Raw genomic sequence first — 16,398 nt, forward strand, 5'->3', positions numbered from 1 at the left:
TTTTTTTGCACAAAGCATATGTTACATTAACTACATGGTACAAAGAAGCTGCTGAAGAAATGTTCCTTTACTCTGTGAATACGGTCGCTCGGTCATATGTTCAAAACATGTGGACGTTCTCTCGAAGACAGGCTCTGATCACTTCTGGTTGAATACATTAAGTGAAATCAAAATGGCTTCATACGTTTTGTTTGCAGATTAATGATTGCCCAGTGTATACGCTTCTATTTCAAGAGCAACTACAGTGGACAGAGAGTAGTGTGTTAAAAGAAACAATGACAGAAGATGATCAGGAAAGAAAACTTAGTGTATCATTGTACAGCATAAACAAGTTTGTGATGGCAGAAGGTCTTCTGGAAGCTTGACTGAGAAGAGACATATGATTTCTGGCATTCATACTGTTACCTAAAACATGCATCTTTGCACTGAGATAAAGTAGTACTACAGTTTGGGGGAAAGATCTTTTATTGAAAACTGTAGTACATTGTGGTTTAGTATGCTTTTTGGGAGGGGCAGGGAAGGGGTTGATAAGTTCCAGTTGTGGTCAGTGAAAAATAGCATCATAAATATCAGACATTGATTGGCATTTGTTTATAATAATTGAGCTGCATTGTTGTTTTGCGCAGTGTCCAGGAGCCTGATCTGGCAGTGAGAGAAGGGAAGTATCTTATTAACACTGGTGGCATAATTCAGTGTAGTAGTGTACAGAATCTGTTTTGCAAGTTGCGTTGTCAAGAATAGATTCTTTTCAACATGTTTTAAGTTGCTGCTTTTTACTCTGTAAGTGGTGCTTTAGATTATTTTCATCTGTTTTCTCTATCTACCTTATTGTTTTTAAACTGCAATATAGAACCTCATTAAATTGAACCAGTCCAGGAATGTGCCCTAGCTTTATGTGGAAAAACATAATTGCAGAAGACTAGTTTTAGAAGTCTTAACTCTAAGTAGCCTGAAGTAAAAGCAAACACTACTTTTGTTTTAGTATATCTTTGATATTTCACATACATCTTTAGAGGACTGCATGTGATTGCATGGCTTTCACATATGTAATGCTTCATAATACACATTTCCAGGAGGAACCGTAATTGCTAGCCTGAGGTTTTTAGCTCAGATCTAAAGTAAAACTAATCTTTGATGGGAGGGAGCTGGTAATTTCTGATGGTAAATAGTACAAACTCATAACCGTGTCTTGGGAAGAAAAACAGAAATAGAGTGTGTTGAAATGTTTCTACCAAATTGTACAATATGCATAGAAATTAGTAAGACAATAGCAAATTCTCATGAAGCAGGCATGATCTTCCTCTGTGTTTGTTTTGTTGAAGACATGACTTCAAGTTTAAACTTCAGAATTTCAAGATTACCATACACTCTTTGCCTTCTGCTTTTGAGGTGATAGCTTGTAGCATTGCCTGGAAATTGTTTTCTGTTGTTACAGTCTCCTCCATGCAGAAAAAAAAATCCTGGAGTACCATAATGGAAGTGTCATGCTTGTTAAAAACATTTGCATTATCCTTGAGAATATACAGTTTATGGTAGTTCATGTACTCAGTCTACTGTTATCTGCCTTTTATAAAGTAGCAAGTAAATTGGCATTGGAGAAATGTAGCCATTTTCTGTTTTTCTTCATTAAAGAGTTTCTTAAGCATTATTGTAATTGTTAGAATAGATTCATTATTCAGTCATTGATATGATACTTTCAAGGTGCCTACAAAGTTAACGTGTTCTGCTTTATCCTAAATATCTCAATGTTTTCCAAAATGCTTTATTTTTATTGTAGAGAAGGTTATCAATTTGCAAAGTACTTCTGCTATTCAGACTATTAACTTTTATAATATTGAATCTTCGGGAAAAAATATCAGGTCAAAATGTAAAATATTCAAGTATTTCAAGCAACTGCTTGAGAACAGAAGCAACTGAAAGCAGTAGATAGAATTATACTTATGGCCGTTGCTCTTACTCCCGTTATAATGCATAGTTTTAGCATTGCTTCACCATTTTCACCAGTTTAAAAGGTATTACAAATAATGAAGACTCTTCAAAACAAAGAAGAACTTTGAGTTCTGTGTCTACAAAGGGCTGTGAATTTTAGATTATAGCTGAGATTTTTTTAGAGCCTTAGAATAAGCTTTCTAACTTCCTTTGACTTTCAAGATTTTTAAATTTCTACAAGTTCATATATTATTGTATTTTCAAAATTGAACCTTTTGTCAGACTTGTTAGACTTTTCTTTGAAAATTCTATTGTTCAAGCTATGCATGAACTGGAGAAACAACAGAGAAAGGAAGAAGGCAAGACATGCCACAGGTGGTTGATAAGCACTTGCCTGAACTAAGTCGTTTCAGGAATATGTTCCTCAATCTCAATCATGAATTCCACAATAAATTAAAAATTCCGAAGGTAATTTGGAGCTCATATGAAAGGGAACTAGTATGAAAGGGATCCAGTAACCAGGTGAGTTTCCAGAGCCCCTCTGAAGGGAATGGCTGGGCTACAGCTTAATGTCACGCATCTCACGCTTGAACAGAAGTACTGGAAGGACTGCTTACTGTATCAAATAATCTTTTTATTTAGGATAAGTAGAATGATGTTCTTATTTTGGGAGACTTAGTTTTTCTCCTGTTTGTAATTCTTGTAATTTCAAACTAAGGTGCAAAGCACTTGATATTTTTGTGTGTATGAAGACACTGTTCTGTATCCACAATTTACTAGATGCATACACTGTGTATCTGAAAACACATACTTTATAGCATTGTTTCATCAGTTTTGATGTGTTAAAATTGTATACAAGAATTGTATTCAGTCTATATGCATCATGCTTGTAAAGTCAGGCTATACATAATATCCTTTGCTTTGTCTGTCATAAACTTTTCAGATGCCAAATAATATACTGACTGTTAATGTTTCCAGGCTTTGCTCTCTGTACATGATACTGTTGCTCAGAAGAACTATGATCCCGTCTTGCCCCCCATGCCTGATGATATTGATGAGGAAGAAGATTCTGTTAAAATTATCAGACTCGTCAAAAACAGGGAACCATTGGTGAGTAACCATGTTTTTGGTTTGGGGTTTTGTGCTTGTGTGCAGGGCGAGGAGTGCTCAGATTATGAACATGAATGGGTGACATTAACTTGAAATGTGGATAGACCGACATTGCGCATGTTTATTCATTAATATATTCATTCAATAATACACTTGTGACTTCCATTCACAGTCATTATTAGTAAAGCACATGAAATGAATAACAAGAATGTGTTCATTCATGGTGCTTGAGCATTATATAGGACAGTTTGAGCATTTAGATCAATAATATATTCACCGTTTATCTTGAATTTGAATCATGAACTTGTTTTAAAATGAGAGAGGGAGAATGAATCCCCAAAGAAATCTTGACCTTTGTTGTGAACTATGCCTGTTAGCATTCATGTAAAAAAAAAGTGACCTTTTGATACACTGAAAAGAAAGCATGAAAACGTATTTTAAAATACTTGAGTTGAAATCTGGGCAAATTTAAGATGTCTGTTGTTGTACTTTGGATTATGAATACTAGAAAGTTAATATCTTCATGGGGATATCTGGAAAAATGAAAGGACTAAACCTAGGTTGTATTACAAGAATATTAAAATGCTTTACTGATTTGGTTATTTTTATTTGCTGTAGAGTGGGAGTCATCTTGTATAAAATTTAACTGTATTCTTTTTCTCCTGAAAACCAGTAAGAGCTTTGTTTTATGTTATACTGGATATTTGTTTTAATGGATAGCAGTCCTGAAGAAATATCTGCAAAGTTACTTTGACAAAGCCATGATTTTGTACTTGAGATGACAGTGGGAGAGCGATGCTTCTGTTAGATGCACAGGGGTAGTTTGTCCTACCGTAGATATCTTACTATCATTCTTATTCTTTATGGATTTCTGTCATTAATAAACAAGAAATAAGTTTTGGTATTGACTGACTCTAGGTGCCCATGGGCATAATTAAAAGTTTGACCACATGGAAAGTTTTTACTTTGTTTTAACTTATTAAACCTTTCTTTTTCCATAAATATTTAAATTACAGCTTTAAGCTTTCCTTTTTATCTATCAAATATATTATTTGAGGAATAAAACAAACTTGATTTAGGAGTTAATATCAGAAGAAGTATTAATTCTGAAAGGTGTGGAGAAATTTGAACATACAATATGAAATGACTTCTAATTGAGCAGCTTATTTCTAGTGTTTAAAGAAGAAATGAGTGTTTTCATTAATTTGTCAGAAAAATATTCATAAAATCTTAATGTACTTACTTTACTACTAAGACTTTTGTGAGTTTAATACTGTAAGTTATTAGTATCTCAAAGTGGATTGGATAAATAGCAACTCTGAAAACAAAACGGAGAGATTTTCTGAAAACTTATATGAGATACATACATTGTATATTGGCTTTTGAGATTTTAAGCCCTTTTAAAGGGACAAATAGAGTTACCTAAACAGAAAGTTGTCCTTGAACTGTTCCCTGAATTCCACTCTTGCCCATTCACTCTGGTGAGATACTAAACCCTTCCAGATACCTGTGTGTCTGTTGTCGTTTAAGCTCGACTGGCAGCTCAGCCCCACCCAGCCTGCTCACTCACTTCCCCCAGTGGGATGGGGGAGAGATCAGAAGGATGAAAGTGAAACAACTCATGGGTTGATATCAAGACAGTTCAATAGGTAAAGCAAAAGCTGCACATGTAAGCAAAGCAAAGTAAGGAATTTATTCACTACTTCCATCGGCAGGCAGGTGTTCGGCCATCTCCAGGAAAGCAGGGATCCATCACGCTTAACTGTTACTTGGGAAGACAAACACTATCACTCCAAACATCCCTTCTTCCTCCTTCTTCTCCTAGTTTTATTGCTGAGCACAACATTGTATGGTATGGGATATCCCTCTGGTCTGGTGGGGTCAGCTGTCCCAACTGTGTCCCCTCCCAGCTTCTTCTGCACCCCCAGTGTACTTGCTGGTGGGGCCATGTGAGAAGGCAAAAACGCCTTGAGACTGTGTAAGCACTGCTCAGCAGTAACTAAAATATCCCTGTGTTATCAGCACTATTTTAATCACAAATCTAAAACATAGCACTATATGAGCTACCATGAAGAAAATTAACTGTACCCCAGCCAAAACCAGTACAATCTCTTAAAAGGTGCATCCACACTTAGCACAACTCTTGTGCTGAGGAGGTAACAGAGATTTGGCTTGGTTTTTGGTTTGTTTTTTTTTTTTTAGAACTTTCTTTTACTGGACAGGATGGCAGCTGTGGAAAATATAAAAAATGTGAGAGAGCTCAATTCTTCAGCTTAAGACTGCTGAGTTTATTTACCAAGGCAAAACAGCCTTATAATCAAATCTGAGATAGACCTCTTACTAGGAAGAGGCAGAGGGCAAGAGCTAGTTGCAATCTAAAACTACTTGAAAGTGGGGAGCTCACAAGAACAGTAGAGTCAAACTCTTTCAGCAGTAAAAGATCCTAAAACACAGGGCAATGGCCACAAGTTGCAGCCCTGGGAGGTTTAGACTGAGAATCAACAGAAGTATTTAATTAGGTGGGAAGTCCAGCCCTAGAGCAGACTTAACTGGAGATCTGGAATCCTCAACCTATACCATAAGGCAATGGCTGACCTGATCTGGCATTGAGGGTGGTCCTGCCTTGAGCAGGAGATTGGCCTGAATGACTTCCAAAAGCTGCCCTTTAACCAGCATTTCTGAGATTGTACCTTATCTAGATGGGAGAGGAGTATTTGTGGTCTTTCCAAATCCTTACCCAATCTTGGTATTTTGTTTTCGTTGGAGAACAGCTCATGGTGAGTTCTGTTTTGCATGTTACTTGCTCTCAAGGAAGACTTCAAAGAATAGTGTATAGTGTCCTCTTTCTCTTCCGTAACCCACCTTCATTCCATTTTAACATTATCAGTGTTAAAATCAAACATCAATTTCTTTGTGGCAGATTTATAGTGACTTATGACACCATCACCACAATACATAACAAACCTATTGCTCGTGTCTTTGTCTTCTCTAGATTTTTTTCTTCCTTAGGTATGGGTAAGAAGAAACATGGATAGTAATTCAGATAAAGTCTTGCCAAAACATGGCACAGCAGAATAAATAAAGACAGGTTTATACTAGGTATATTAGATCTACTGCGTTTATGCTTCCTGAAGTAATTTTACTAAAGAAATGGTATGCTATGATCTATGTTTAGTAAAGTCTTTAAAATTTCATTTTCTATTTATTTCCATGTATTTTTAATGGATTTTCCTTCAGAGCTTGTTCTAAAGTCTTGGATATTCTTAGTACAGATCAAAGAGTCTCTACTTGTACAGTTTATCTATTCACTATTCTCCAGTCAAAAAGTCTGACTTCTACTTGCGTACCTATATCAGGATTCTTGCTACTGAGCTTGAGATTGGAGGTACTGTACAATATTTTTTCTGGGATGGAGATTGTCTGGTTTCTTGACTTGAAGATACTGAGCTCTCTGAGCTTTTCTTTCACCTCAGATACACCTCTCATTCTCTATTTGTACACAAACAATAGAGATTGTTTTTCTGCAAAGCGGCAAGCTTTACATCAGTTGGACACCCTGGATGTTCTTGAATTGGATATCTCCTTTGGATGACTTTCAACAGTACTCTCTGTGAAGCAAATTAGGCTTCTTTGAAATATATATATAGTGACCATTTTTATATAAAACTGGACCACATTTCCTCTAGTACTTGTTCGTGCTTTTCTCTGAGTTAAGCACCTCACCAGTGTTGTGTGCTAGTGTTGATGACATTAATGAAGCCTGAGTTCCCACGAGTAATCATCTCAAAAGAGAAGGAAACACATGGTTTGTGGGAGGGCCTTCTGTTTGCCAGATTTCATCAGTTTAGAAGTCAGTGCTGAACTTTCCTCCATTTTTTTTTGGAAGACATGGTTTAAACTTTTTGCTATTCCTTCCACATTTTTTTGAGTTTGTGTTTTTTTGTTTTTTGTTTTTTTTTCTAGTAGTCTTGCTTAAGCAAGGTGAAATGTCTTAGGAGATTTTATCTGAACAGAGTAATTTAGAACATCTCTAAACCTTACCTCTAAAGAGAAATAGAGACATCTCTTTTCAGAGATAGTCCAAAATTCACCTGGCTATAATTAGGTTTTTTTATCAGATAACTTGGGGGGTTTTTACTTATGCCTCCCTCTCCAGGGCTTTTTTAGCCACTGTCGTGTTCCTGGTTAGCATTCCTGATACCTGAGATGTACAACTACACTACTAGTTCAGTTCCTGGCCTCTCACTACTTCTAGCTTCTAAATAATATTCCAGGTTTGTTACAGCTGTCGTGCAGTTATTCTAAATAGGATGCTTTTTCATGTTAAGATGGTTGTTCTTCATCACACACATTCATTTCACATAAATTTAGCCATTTGAAAACTAATCTCTATGCTGTGTCTATAGTCAAGAGAAAAACAGGCAGCTCCAGAGAATGAACCATGCCATCTATTTAAGATGCCTGCCTTAATGAAAGGATAATTCATTCTCTGGAGCTGCCTATTTCTTTTCATTAACTGTAGGAGGAGCCTAGACACATAGCTTGAAGTAGACACCTGATTTCCCTAGCTGAACTTGGGTGAAATGAATTCTGGTGATTTAAAGGAGTCGTCTACATGTTTTACCTGTACAGATTCTACAGCTCTTGCTTGCCTCTCAGTCTGAGTTCCTGTAGCTCAGTTCCTAGTGCGTGAACCCAACTCTTTTATAGGTGGGATTAATTTGGATGTAGGGACAGCTTTAGTATGTGTAGTCTACATGTATGTGGGCATGAACTTTTAAATAACTCTTCACTATAAGGTAGGTAAATGGTATTTGTATTTGCATTTTCAATGGAGAATGAGTTAAAATAAGGCTTGTTGAAGTACTTATTTGCATTCAACATCTGCATGTGCTTTTGTTTAACAGAAAGTATGCAAAAATATTACTGATGTTTCAAACTCTCATATTAGTAATTTATTTTACAGGCTAGTCTGTCTTTCTTTAAAAATCAAGGCTTATAATGTTTATGTTCTGGAACCAGCAGATAAATGGATGAACTAATAAAGCTCATCTGTGAAACACTGAGGGATGCTCACCAATCAGTGCTACTACATTAAAACTGGGGAAAAAAACCAGCAACCCAAAAAGCAGTGAAAGAGCCTTGCTGAAGGAGCCTGTATTATTTTTAGTGCTTTTGCATGGTATACCTTTAAACATTTTCTCAGTCTGATCACCATATGGCTCCCAAACTCCTTCTTTTTCTCTTTAAAAGTATTTTAAACTGAGCTATGCTATTACATCTGTATATGTCTCATTTAGGGTAACTTACACTTTTGGCTAGCAATACTGAAAATATTTTCCAGCTCTCAAGGTCCAGTCTAACCTTCTTCCATTTTTAAAGCTCTAAATGAGGAGCTGCACTGCACATGTAACTGAAAGTACTGGAGCTGAACATCTCATAAGGAGAAATTCTTGCCAGATTATATATACCTCATAGTTTAAGCAGGGCTGGCAGCAGTTCAAGAGAAGCTGCTTTTTCAGAAAATCAACTCTTTGGGTTTTCAAAAAGAAATCCACTTGCATTTGATTATTTCTTTTTAAGAATTCTGAATTGGGAGGGAAGGAGAATTTAAGGAACCCCCTTTTCTCTTTGTGTACTATAGGTACAGCAAAAACACAAACTCAAATAGTGCTTTTCATGGGTCTGCCCGTGCACTTTGAGTTTGCCATAAATGCGTTACTGACTGTGAGCTGACTTGGGTTAAATAATTTCCCTGTAAATTCAAACTTGATTTTCTGCTGATAATTCTAAATTACCAGTTATCTTTACAGGGGCATCTTTCAAATCAGCTAATCTGCGCTAGGAATTAGTTTTGTGCCAGCACATTGGTCGTGATAATTGTATATAGCACAAAGTGACCGTTCCACTTGAACAAGAGCCTTATCATTATTTCCAGGTGCTGGTTGGGTCAATACTATGGTCTTTGATCACACACAAGATTTTCTAGGGTCTGTCTAAAAACAAGGTGAAGTGAAGTACCCATTTTCAGACATCAGCATTAGGGCCTCGGGTAGCTGGGTGATCGCAGTGGAAGGCTGTGAGTCATTGCTTGCCTTTTGCATTTGGTGTCATTTAATAGTGTTGATTTCTAGGTAAAAGGCATAAAGCCTTTCTGTTTGGTCTTTTTACCCTGATTAGTTAGGAGAGCCTCTGTTTTATGTGGGCAATATAATGGAAATGTCCTGGTTGGCTCTACCTGGTTTGGCTCTACCATCTTAATGATGCTTTTTTTTTTCTTTTTTTTTCCTGAATATATCCATCAAAAAGATGCTTTGTGCTTTTACATGGATGTAACTTTCCAGGTATTAATAATAAACCTCAAATTAATAGCTGTTGCTGCAAGGTCAGAACTTAATATTGAGGAGTTAATGCCTTGTTTAATATTCCTAATGGTATGCAATTCTTTGTGCACAGAAGTCTAATCATGCGTTTTTAAAGTGAGATTTGCTGCAGCTAAATCTTTATCTTTTTGAAACTCTCAGACTCATTTGAAACTGTAATACAAAAACATGCTTGCTGATATAACTACATTATAAACAACACGTAAGGATAAGGCTGCAGATTGCTGAATTACTTTGCTTTTGGATAGAATATCATACTAATAAATCTAAGATGTAAAATAAAATGCACAAACACAGCACATCAGTTTTGCTGAAAAGTGCTGGCTACTGTTAAAGTTTCAGCCAAAGAGAATATTGTGTGGTGACTGGTTTAATTTTTCTCTGTCTGCAATAATACTATATGATCTATATGATACATAAATATATGTTTGCATAATATATTCAGCTTGCATATAGTAAAATAAAAATAATCTCCCATTTTTGTCTTGTGCTGTATTTCCACTTTAGAGGGAGAGGGAAAGGGAAACAAGTTTATTTACAGTCAGTGAAATTGTTAACTGTAGTAAAATGTCACCCTCGTTATTTGTACATATTTCAGCTTCACATCCATGAAACACTTAAAAATTGAAGTAGTGGTAAACATGATGTTCATGTTTAATCTAAACAAATATAGACAGCTAACTGTAAAACCAATTATTCAAGGAACTTTATAAAGTAATTCTGTACCTTACTTCAAGCACAACACTTCTCAAATGGAAGGAAATTGTAACCACTGCCTTGTACTCAGAGGTGAACTAGGTGTTCATTCACTAACCAAAAATATGGAAATTTTCAGAAAATTGCCTTACCTGCCAGAGTATTCAACATCTCTGTTGACTGACAAAGTTAGAGCTATCACAGGTAACTAACTACATTGACATGGCAAAGCAATCACGTGCAGATAAAAAGCTGTTAGCCAGGAGATGCTTTTTTGGTGTTGTTTCTTAAAAATCCTGAATCAAGTAACCTTTTTGGAGGTGATTATACAGTACCACTTATCTAGCTAAAATCCCCATCATTATTCTGTTGATTCCACCTTTCAGAGCAGGGTCAGCGTTTCCTCCTCACTCCTTCCCATCTGCCTGAAAGGACTGGCACCATAGCTGAGGCAGTGGCTGCGTGCCCTCGTGTCCCGTCCCTTCTCACTTGTCACTGCTGCTGCCTGCTGCTTCCCTGTCACCTTCTGCCTCTTTTCAGCGCACCCTCGCAATTCTAGTTACAAAGGCATTTTTCTCATCTCGACAGCTGTTCACTGGAAATTTAACTACATTATGTCATCTTAACCTAAATGCCTCGCTGCAGTGTTTGTGTAATGTATGAAAACAGTCATGACTAACTCAGGAAATGTTCCCCTCCTCTGCATTTCTGTCCCGTGGGTACTCCAGGTGAGCACTGCCATGCAGAGGAATTTCTCAAATTCACGTTTATGAATAACTTTGTAATAGCAAAACTATGATTAGTGGGTACACAGGCAGTTCTGAGCGTAAAGTGCAACTTTTATGAACACAGATAAACTTTTTGTACCTGTAGTATGTAACATGACCTGCTTTAATGCAGCAAAAACAATTTACGAATTCTTAGTTTAGTAGTTTCAGCAGCAGACTCAAGTAAAGTATGCTGCAGTTAACATGAAGTTGAAAAGTAAACTGATTTGTCCAAACTGCATGAGTCAGTTCTGAATGGAAAAGAAGTCACATTTTAATAGGATGGTAATAGAGCAACATATTTTGTATGTTCTTTTCATGAGCAAATATCATTTCTGGATTAATCGCACATTGATACGATGTCACCTTTTTGCAGTTTTACATACCAAATTTTTTTTTAATGTAGTGAATTAAAATTATTGTAAGATCTAGTTGAAGATGTCCCTGCTTCTTGCAGAGGGGTTGGACTAGATGACCTTTAAAGGTCCCTTCCAACCTAAACTAATCTATGATTCTGTGACTAACCATTTTTTTTTTTTTCTTCAAAGGGGGCTACTATTAAAAGGGATGAACATACTGGTGCAATTGTGGTGGCCAGGATAATGCGTGGAGGAGCTGCAGACAGAAGTGGTAAGGTGCTGCTGTTTTCCACTAGCCGTTCAAGTTCTGTAACTCAAAAAAAGATGAGATAAAATGGGGGAGCATTTTGTACATAAGAAATACATCACTGTCACAAAAAAAAAAGTCTTTGGGGTTTGGACAGCTTTCCAAAGTGATATTTCGATACTGGTAAAAAATATTCATGCTGAATATTTTCCCCAATTCACTTGCAACCAGGTATCTTTGAGTTAGCAGATACAGGGTTTTTTTGAGATCATAGAATCGTAGACTCTTTAAGGTTGGAAGAGACCTCCAAAATCATCAAATCCAACCATCAAGCTAATACCACCATGCCTGCTAAACCATGTCCTGAAGTGCCACGTCTACATGTTCTTTGAACACCTCCAGGGATGGTGACTCCACCACTTCTTGGGCAGCCTTTTCCAGTGCCTGATCACTCTTTCAGTAAAGAAATGTTTCCTAATATCCAACCTAAATGTCCCCTGCCACAACTTGAGGCCATTTCCTCTTGTCCTATCACAAGTTATTTTGGAGAAGATACCAACACCTGCCTTTCTACAGCCTCCTTTCAGGTAGTTGTAGAGAGCAATGAAGTCTCCCCTCAGCCTCCTCTTCTCTAGACTAAACAGTCCCAGTTCCCTCAGCCGCTCCTCCTAAGACTTGTTCTCCAGACCCCTCACCAGCTTCGTTGCTGTTTTCTGGACACGCTCCAGCAACTCAACGTCCTTCTTGTAGTGAGGGGCCCAAAACTTCACACAGTGCTCGAGGTGCAGCCTCACCAGTGCTGAGTACAGGGGCACAATCACTTCCCTACTCCTGCTGGCCACACTGTTCCTGATACAAGCCAGGATGCTGTTGGCCTTCTTGGCCACCTGGGCGCACTGCTGGCTCATGTTCAGCCAGCTGTCAGCCAGCACCCCCGAGTCTCTTTCCGCTGGACAGCTTTCCAGCCACTCTTCCCCAAACCAGTAGCGTTGCATGGGGTTGTTGTGACCCAAGTGCAGGACCTGGCACTTGGCCTTGTTGAACCTCTTACAGTTCACCTCGTCCCATCGACCCAGCCTGTCCAGATCCCTCTGCAGAGCCTTCCTGCCCTCAAGCAGGTCAACACTCCCACCCAATTTGGTGTCATCTGCTAACTTACTGAGGGAGCACTCAATCCCCTCATCCAGATCATTGATAAAGATATTAAACAGTACTGGCCCCAGCACTGAGCCGTGGGGAACACCACTTGTGACCAGCTGCCAACTGGATTTAACTCCGTTCACCACAACTCTCTGGGTTCGGCCATCCAGCCAGTTGGTCAGTACATCATGGTTTGTTTACAATTGAAGATACCCACTTAGAAATGATAGGATATGCCAACATTACAACCTGCTGATGAGGAACTCTGAATGGCTGCATTATTTTATATTAGTACATCCATTTGGAGTTTCAGCTGCTAATTCTCAAAATACCAGCACATCCTTGAATGCTATTGTTTAGTTTGGGATGCTCAAAGTCTGCAAAAGCTCAAGCAAGAAGTCCTGAGTTAGATTCTAAAAGTTCTCTTTTCACTGAAGAGTATCTAGGACAGCTGTGTTTCACACTTAGCTGGGGTAATGGAGTAAATCTAGATATGTATTGTTAAATTAGGAAGCATTTGTGCTACAAATTAGCACTCACAGCCTAAGTGATCTTTGCAGTACTTGCAGCTGTGTAGCAATAAGAAAGCAATATGAGTAGAAAAAGAATTGGCAGAGACATTTTTCAAACATCTGCATAAAAGTCTGGAAAAATCATAGAGAAATGGTACTAATTTTCAGAAGGAAGGGAGGGAGGTGAGTAAACCAACCATCTCAAACTTATCTGTGAGGACAACAGCTGTTGTGTTCACCAACACCTGCTTTTAAGTTAGAGCTTAAAGTGGATGAACAAGGGAGAAAAAAGCTGAATGTTAATGGCATTTTTGTATAATATGTAGCTGCTGTTTAACAACTCCTCTTTGCCTTATGTAGGTCTTATTCACGTTGGTGATGAACTGAGGGAAGTAAATGGGATTCCTGTAGATGATAAAAAACCTGAAGAAATAATACAAATTTTGGTAAATACAAAACATTTTAAAATTAATTTAAGGGAGTCAAGAAAAAGTGATTAGACTTAAGATTTCTGATGTATTTCCTAGAAAAAGTATATTCCACAATAATGCCTTTTCTTCTAGTGCCATCATTTACAAACCTCTATTTCCCTTCTCTTAAAGAATGATTTTCCATGCATTACATATGTATGCAATTACAGATTACTTGTAAAGAGTTAATGACAGTAATACGGCTATAAATATGTTGCAGAATGTTGTAGACCTCAATGTATAATCTACAGTTTTTAAGGCACACCGTGATCTGTTGAATTCAAACTATTTAAAATGTATTAATTACTAGCACGTTAACTCCATGTGGAAATTAATTCATAATACATGTACTTAATAGAACAAACTAACTGGTACGTTAAGATTGTATTTTATATTGATTTGCAGTATATAGCTCTATATATGATTATGTTGCACTCCTCTGAACTACACAGTCTCTAAAGCCAGCTTAATTGCTCACTTATGGGGGCACTATTGCAAATTGAGTAATTTAGACTTTCTGAGAAATACTGAGTATTTCTACAGCAAAGAAACTGTTGAGGGTCATGACAGGTCTTTGTGCTCATGGTATAGGTATTTCTATAGGCATAAATACCTTGCTGTCCTACTGAATTGAGTGGCTGTCTCGCAGTTTTGGTTCAATTACCAAGATGATTCATTTCAAGCATTAGCCTGTTGATATTCATACTTGCTTTATGGTTCTGTGTTCCCTACAGAAACATATTTTCCTGCAGAAATTAATATTTAAAAATCTCTAGAAACACAATAGCACTAGAAAAGGTGTCAACAATTTCCCCATTTACCTCCTCAAGGTACAATATAAACATCAAAAGCTTGTTAGAGCTTGTTTCAAAAGTAACAGAATTATTGATTCCAGTCCTACGGCTGGTGAAATAAGAACTTGGCTGTTGCTTGTCAAACAGTGAGCTCTTGGATCGCAGACATGCCGGCAGAAGTATGTCTCGCTTGGTAGTGGACAGGCCTGTTTCCATTTTTCTTAAATCGTTGGCTGTCTGTTGCACTCTGCTAGTTTTATGAAACTTGTCGGCTGCATGCAATAGTAGCAGAGGCTCCAGCTGATTAGCACTTCCTTCAATAGCAAAATGTCACTGAGGCAGTGGGAATATATTGTGGTTAATAAGTAAAATGCAGCCAGACACATTTTAAGTGGGATATAGGGAAAGATGAATGGATGAGGTGGCTGATGATGGCTAACTTGTTTTAAGATTTATAGTGGAGGGCTTTTTTTCCATTCAGTACATGTAGTCTATTAAAAAATGTTTTTCTTTTCTAGTTTCTTAAAGTTGCCAAAAGAATAAATCCCCCCAATAGTTTTATATGATAAATATGGCACAAGCCTGTTTGAATTTTTCTATCAGTGTTTTTTGGGTGTGTTTGTTTGGTTTGGTTTAAAAAATGAAATGTTAGTTATATTTTTTCCAAGGATATCCAAACTGTGCCAGGAGTTCAGCAGTTGCTTCTAATATGCATACATTTTAGCTGTAGCATTTGCTCCTGCTTTCAGTGCAGAAGTGGGACCTCTGAAACATGCAGGTCCCAGTTTTTAACAGTACTTGTCTGCCCACCAGTGAAGCAAATAAAACAGAACCTTTCAAGTGGGTATTTTAATCTTTGCAACGCAAGGTTTGGTACAGTGAAGCTGTCGAACTCCATGGATCATGCTTGGGAGAGGATAGGTTCATTATATTTGAGTATTTTAAAATTAATTTGAATTTATTTTCCTTCTAGTATTTCTTTGAAATGTACAGCTTATTTCTCAATGCATCTTCTTTTCAAATGTTCACCAGGCTCAGTCTCAAGGAGCAATTACATTTAAAATTATACCTAGTGTGAAGGAAGAAATGCCAGTGAAAGAAGGCAAGGTAGGCAAGACTATTTCAGAAGCTACTGAAGTAACTGTTATGCTGAGGATATGTATTGTTTGCTTAGGTAACAGAACCAAGAATGTGATTTATGCCTCCAGACTCAGTTTTTCTAATGTGACAACTCGTAGTACACTCAATACTCATGTGCTGGATTTAAAAGTGGAAGTAACATGCTTTTTAAGCCCTAACTCTACAGCCATGAAGTTGACATAGGTAATCTTCAGTCTTCTGCAACGACCTGGCTTGCTTTCAACTATTCCTTTTCTTCCATCGTAAACTGGGTAGAAGAAATGTGATAGCACCTTGGTTCAAAAGTATCTTCACTTCTGTTCCCTGTATGGGCACACTATTCACCTGCAAAGTCCTATTTGCTGTGATTCATAGAGCCTTTACTACATTGGAACTGCAGTTGCAGAAGCAATGAATTTAACGTTCCCATATAAACTTCTTATGTTAGGCATCCACAAGGATGTTTTCCAGCAGTAAATGTTTGTTGCTTCACATTATTTAGTTAAATTATTTTGAACAGTAAAAGCAAAAAAGAGAGACACCTCTGGATTACATTTAATATTTGGATTCTAAAGATAAAACGCGTTTTGTTTCAGATGTTTATCAGAGCCCTATTTGACTATGATCCTAATGAGGATAAAGCAATTCCTTGTAAAGAAGCTGGACTTGCTTTCAGAAAAGGAGATATCCTTCAGATCATGAGCCAGGATGATGCAACCTGGTGGCAGGCCAAACATGAAGGTGATGCAAATCCCAGAGCAGGCTTGATCCCTTCAAAGCATTTCCAGGAGAGGTGAGCTACTGAGAAGCATAATTTCATTATTTTTGGTAGTAAGAGAAGACATTTATTTGCTGAGTTGTTAAGTTAGTGT

The 16,398-nt window shown here is 37.4% G+C and overlaps 1 protein-coding gene across 1 annotated transcript in view; it reads left to right on the top strand.

Annotated features, from left to right (window-relative positions):
- Positions 1-16,398, top strand: part of MPP7 (MAGUK p55 scaffold protein 7) — a 161,123-nt gene that overhangs the window by 110,300 nt on the left and 34,425 nt on the right. Inside the window, exons 6-10 of the mRNA XM_086742142.1 lie at positions 2,908-3,039; positions 11,434-11,515; positions 13,504-13,589; positions 15,440-15,514; positions 16,123-16,319. Of these exons, the coding sequence (XP_086598268.1) occupies positions 2,908-3,039; positions 11,434-11,515; positions 13,504-13,589; positions 15,440-15,514; positions 16,123-16,319 (572 nt within the window). The remainder of the gene's footprint in view (positions 1-2,907; positions 3,040-11,433; positions 11,516-13,503; positions 13,590-15,439; positions 15,515-16,122; positions 16,320-16,398) is intronic.

The sequence above is a fragment of the Chlamydotis macqueenii genome, chromosome 2, assembly GCF_036417535.1.
Source record: "Chlamydotis macqueenii isolate bChlMac1 chromosome 2, bChlMac1.mat, whole genome shotgun sequence".
Lineage (NCBI taxonomy): Eukaryota > Metazoa > Chordata > Aves > Otidiformes > Otididae > Chlamydotis > Chlamydotis macqueenii.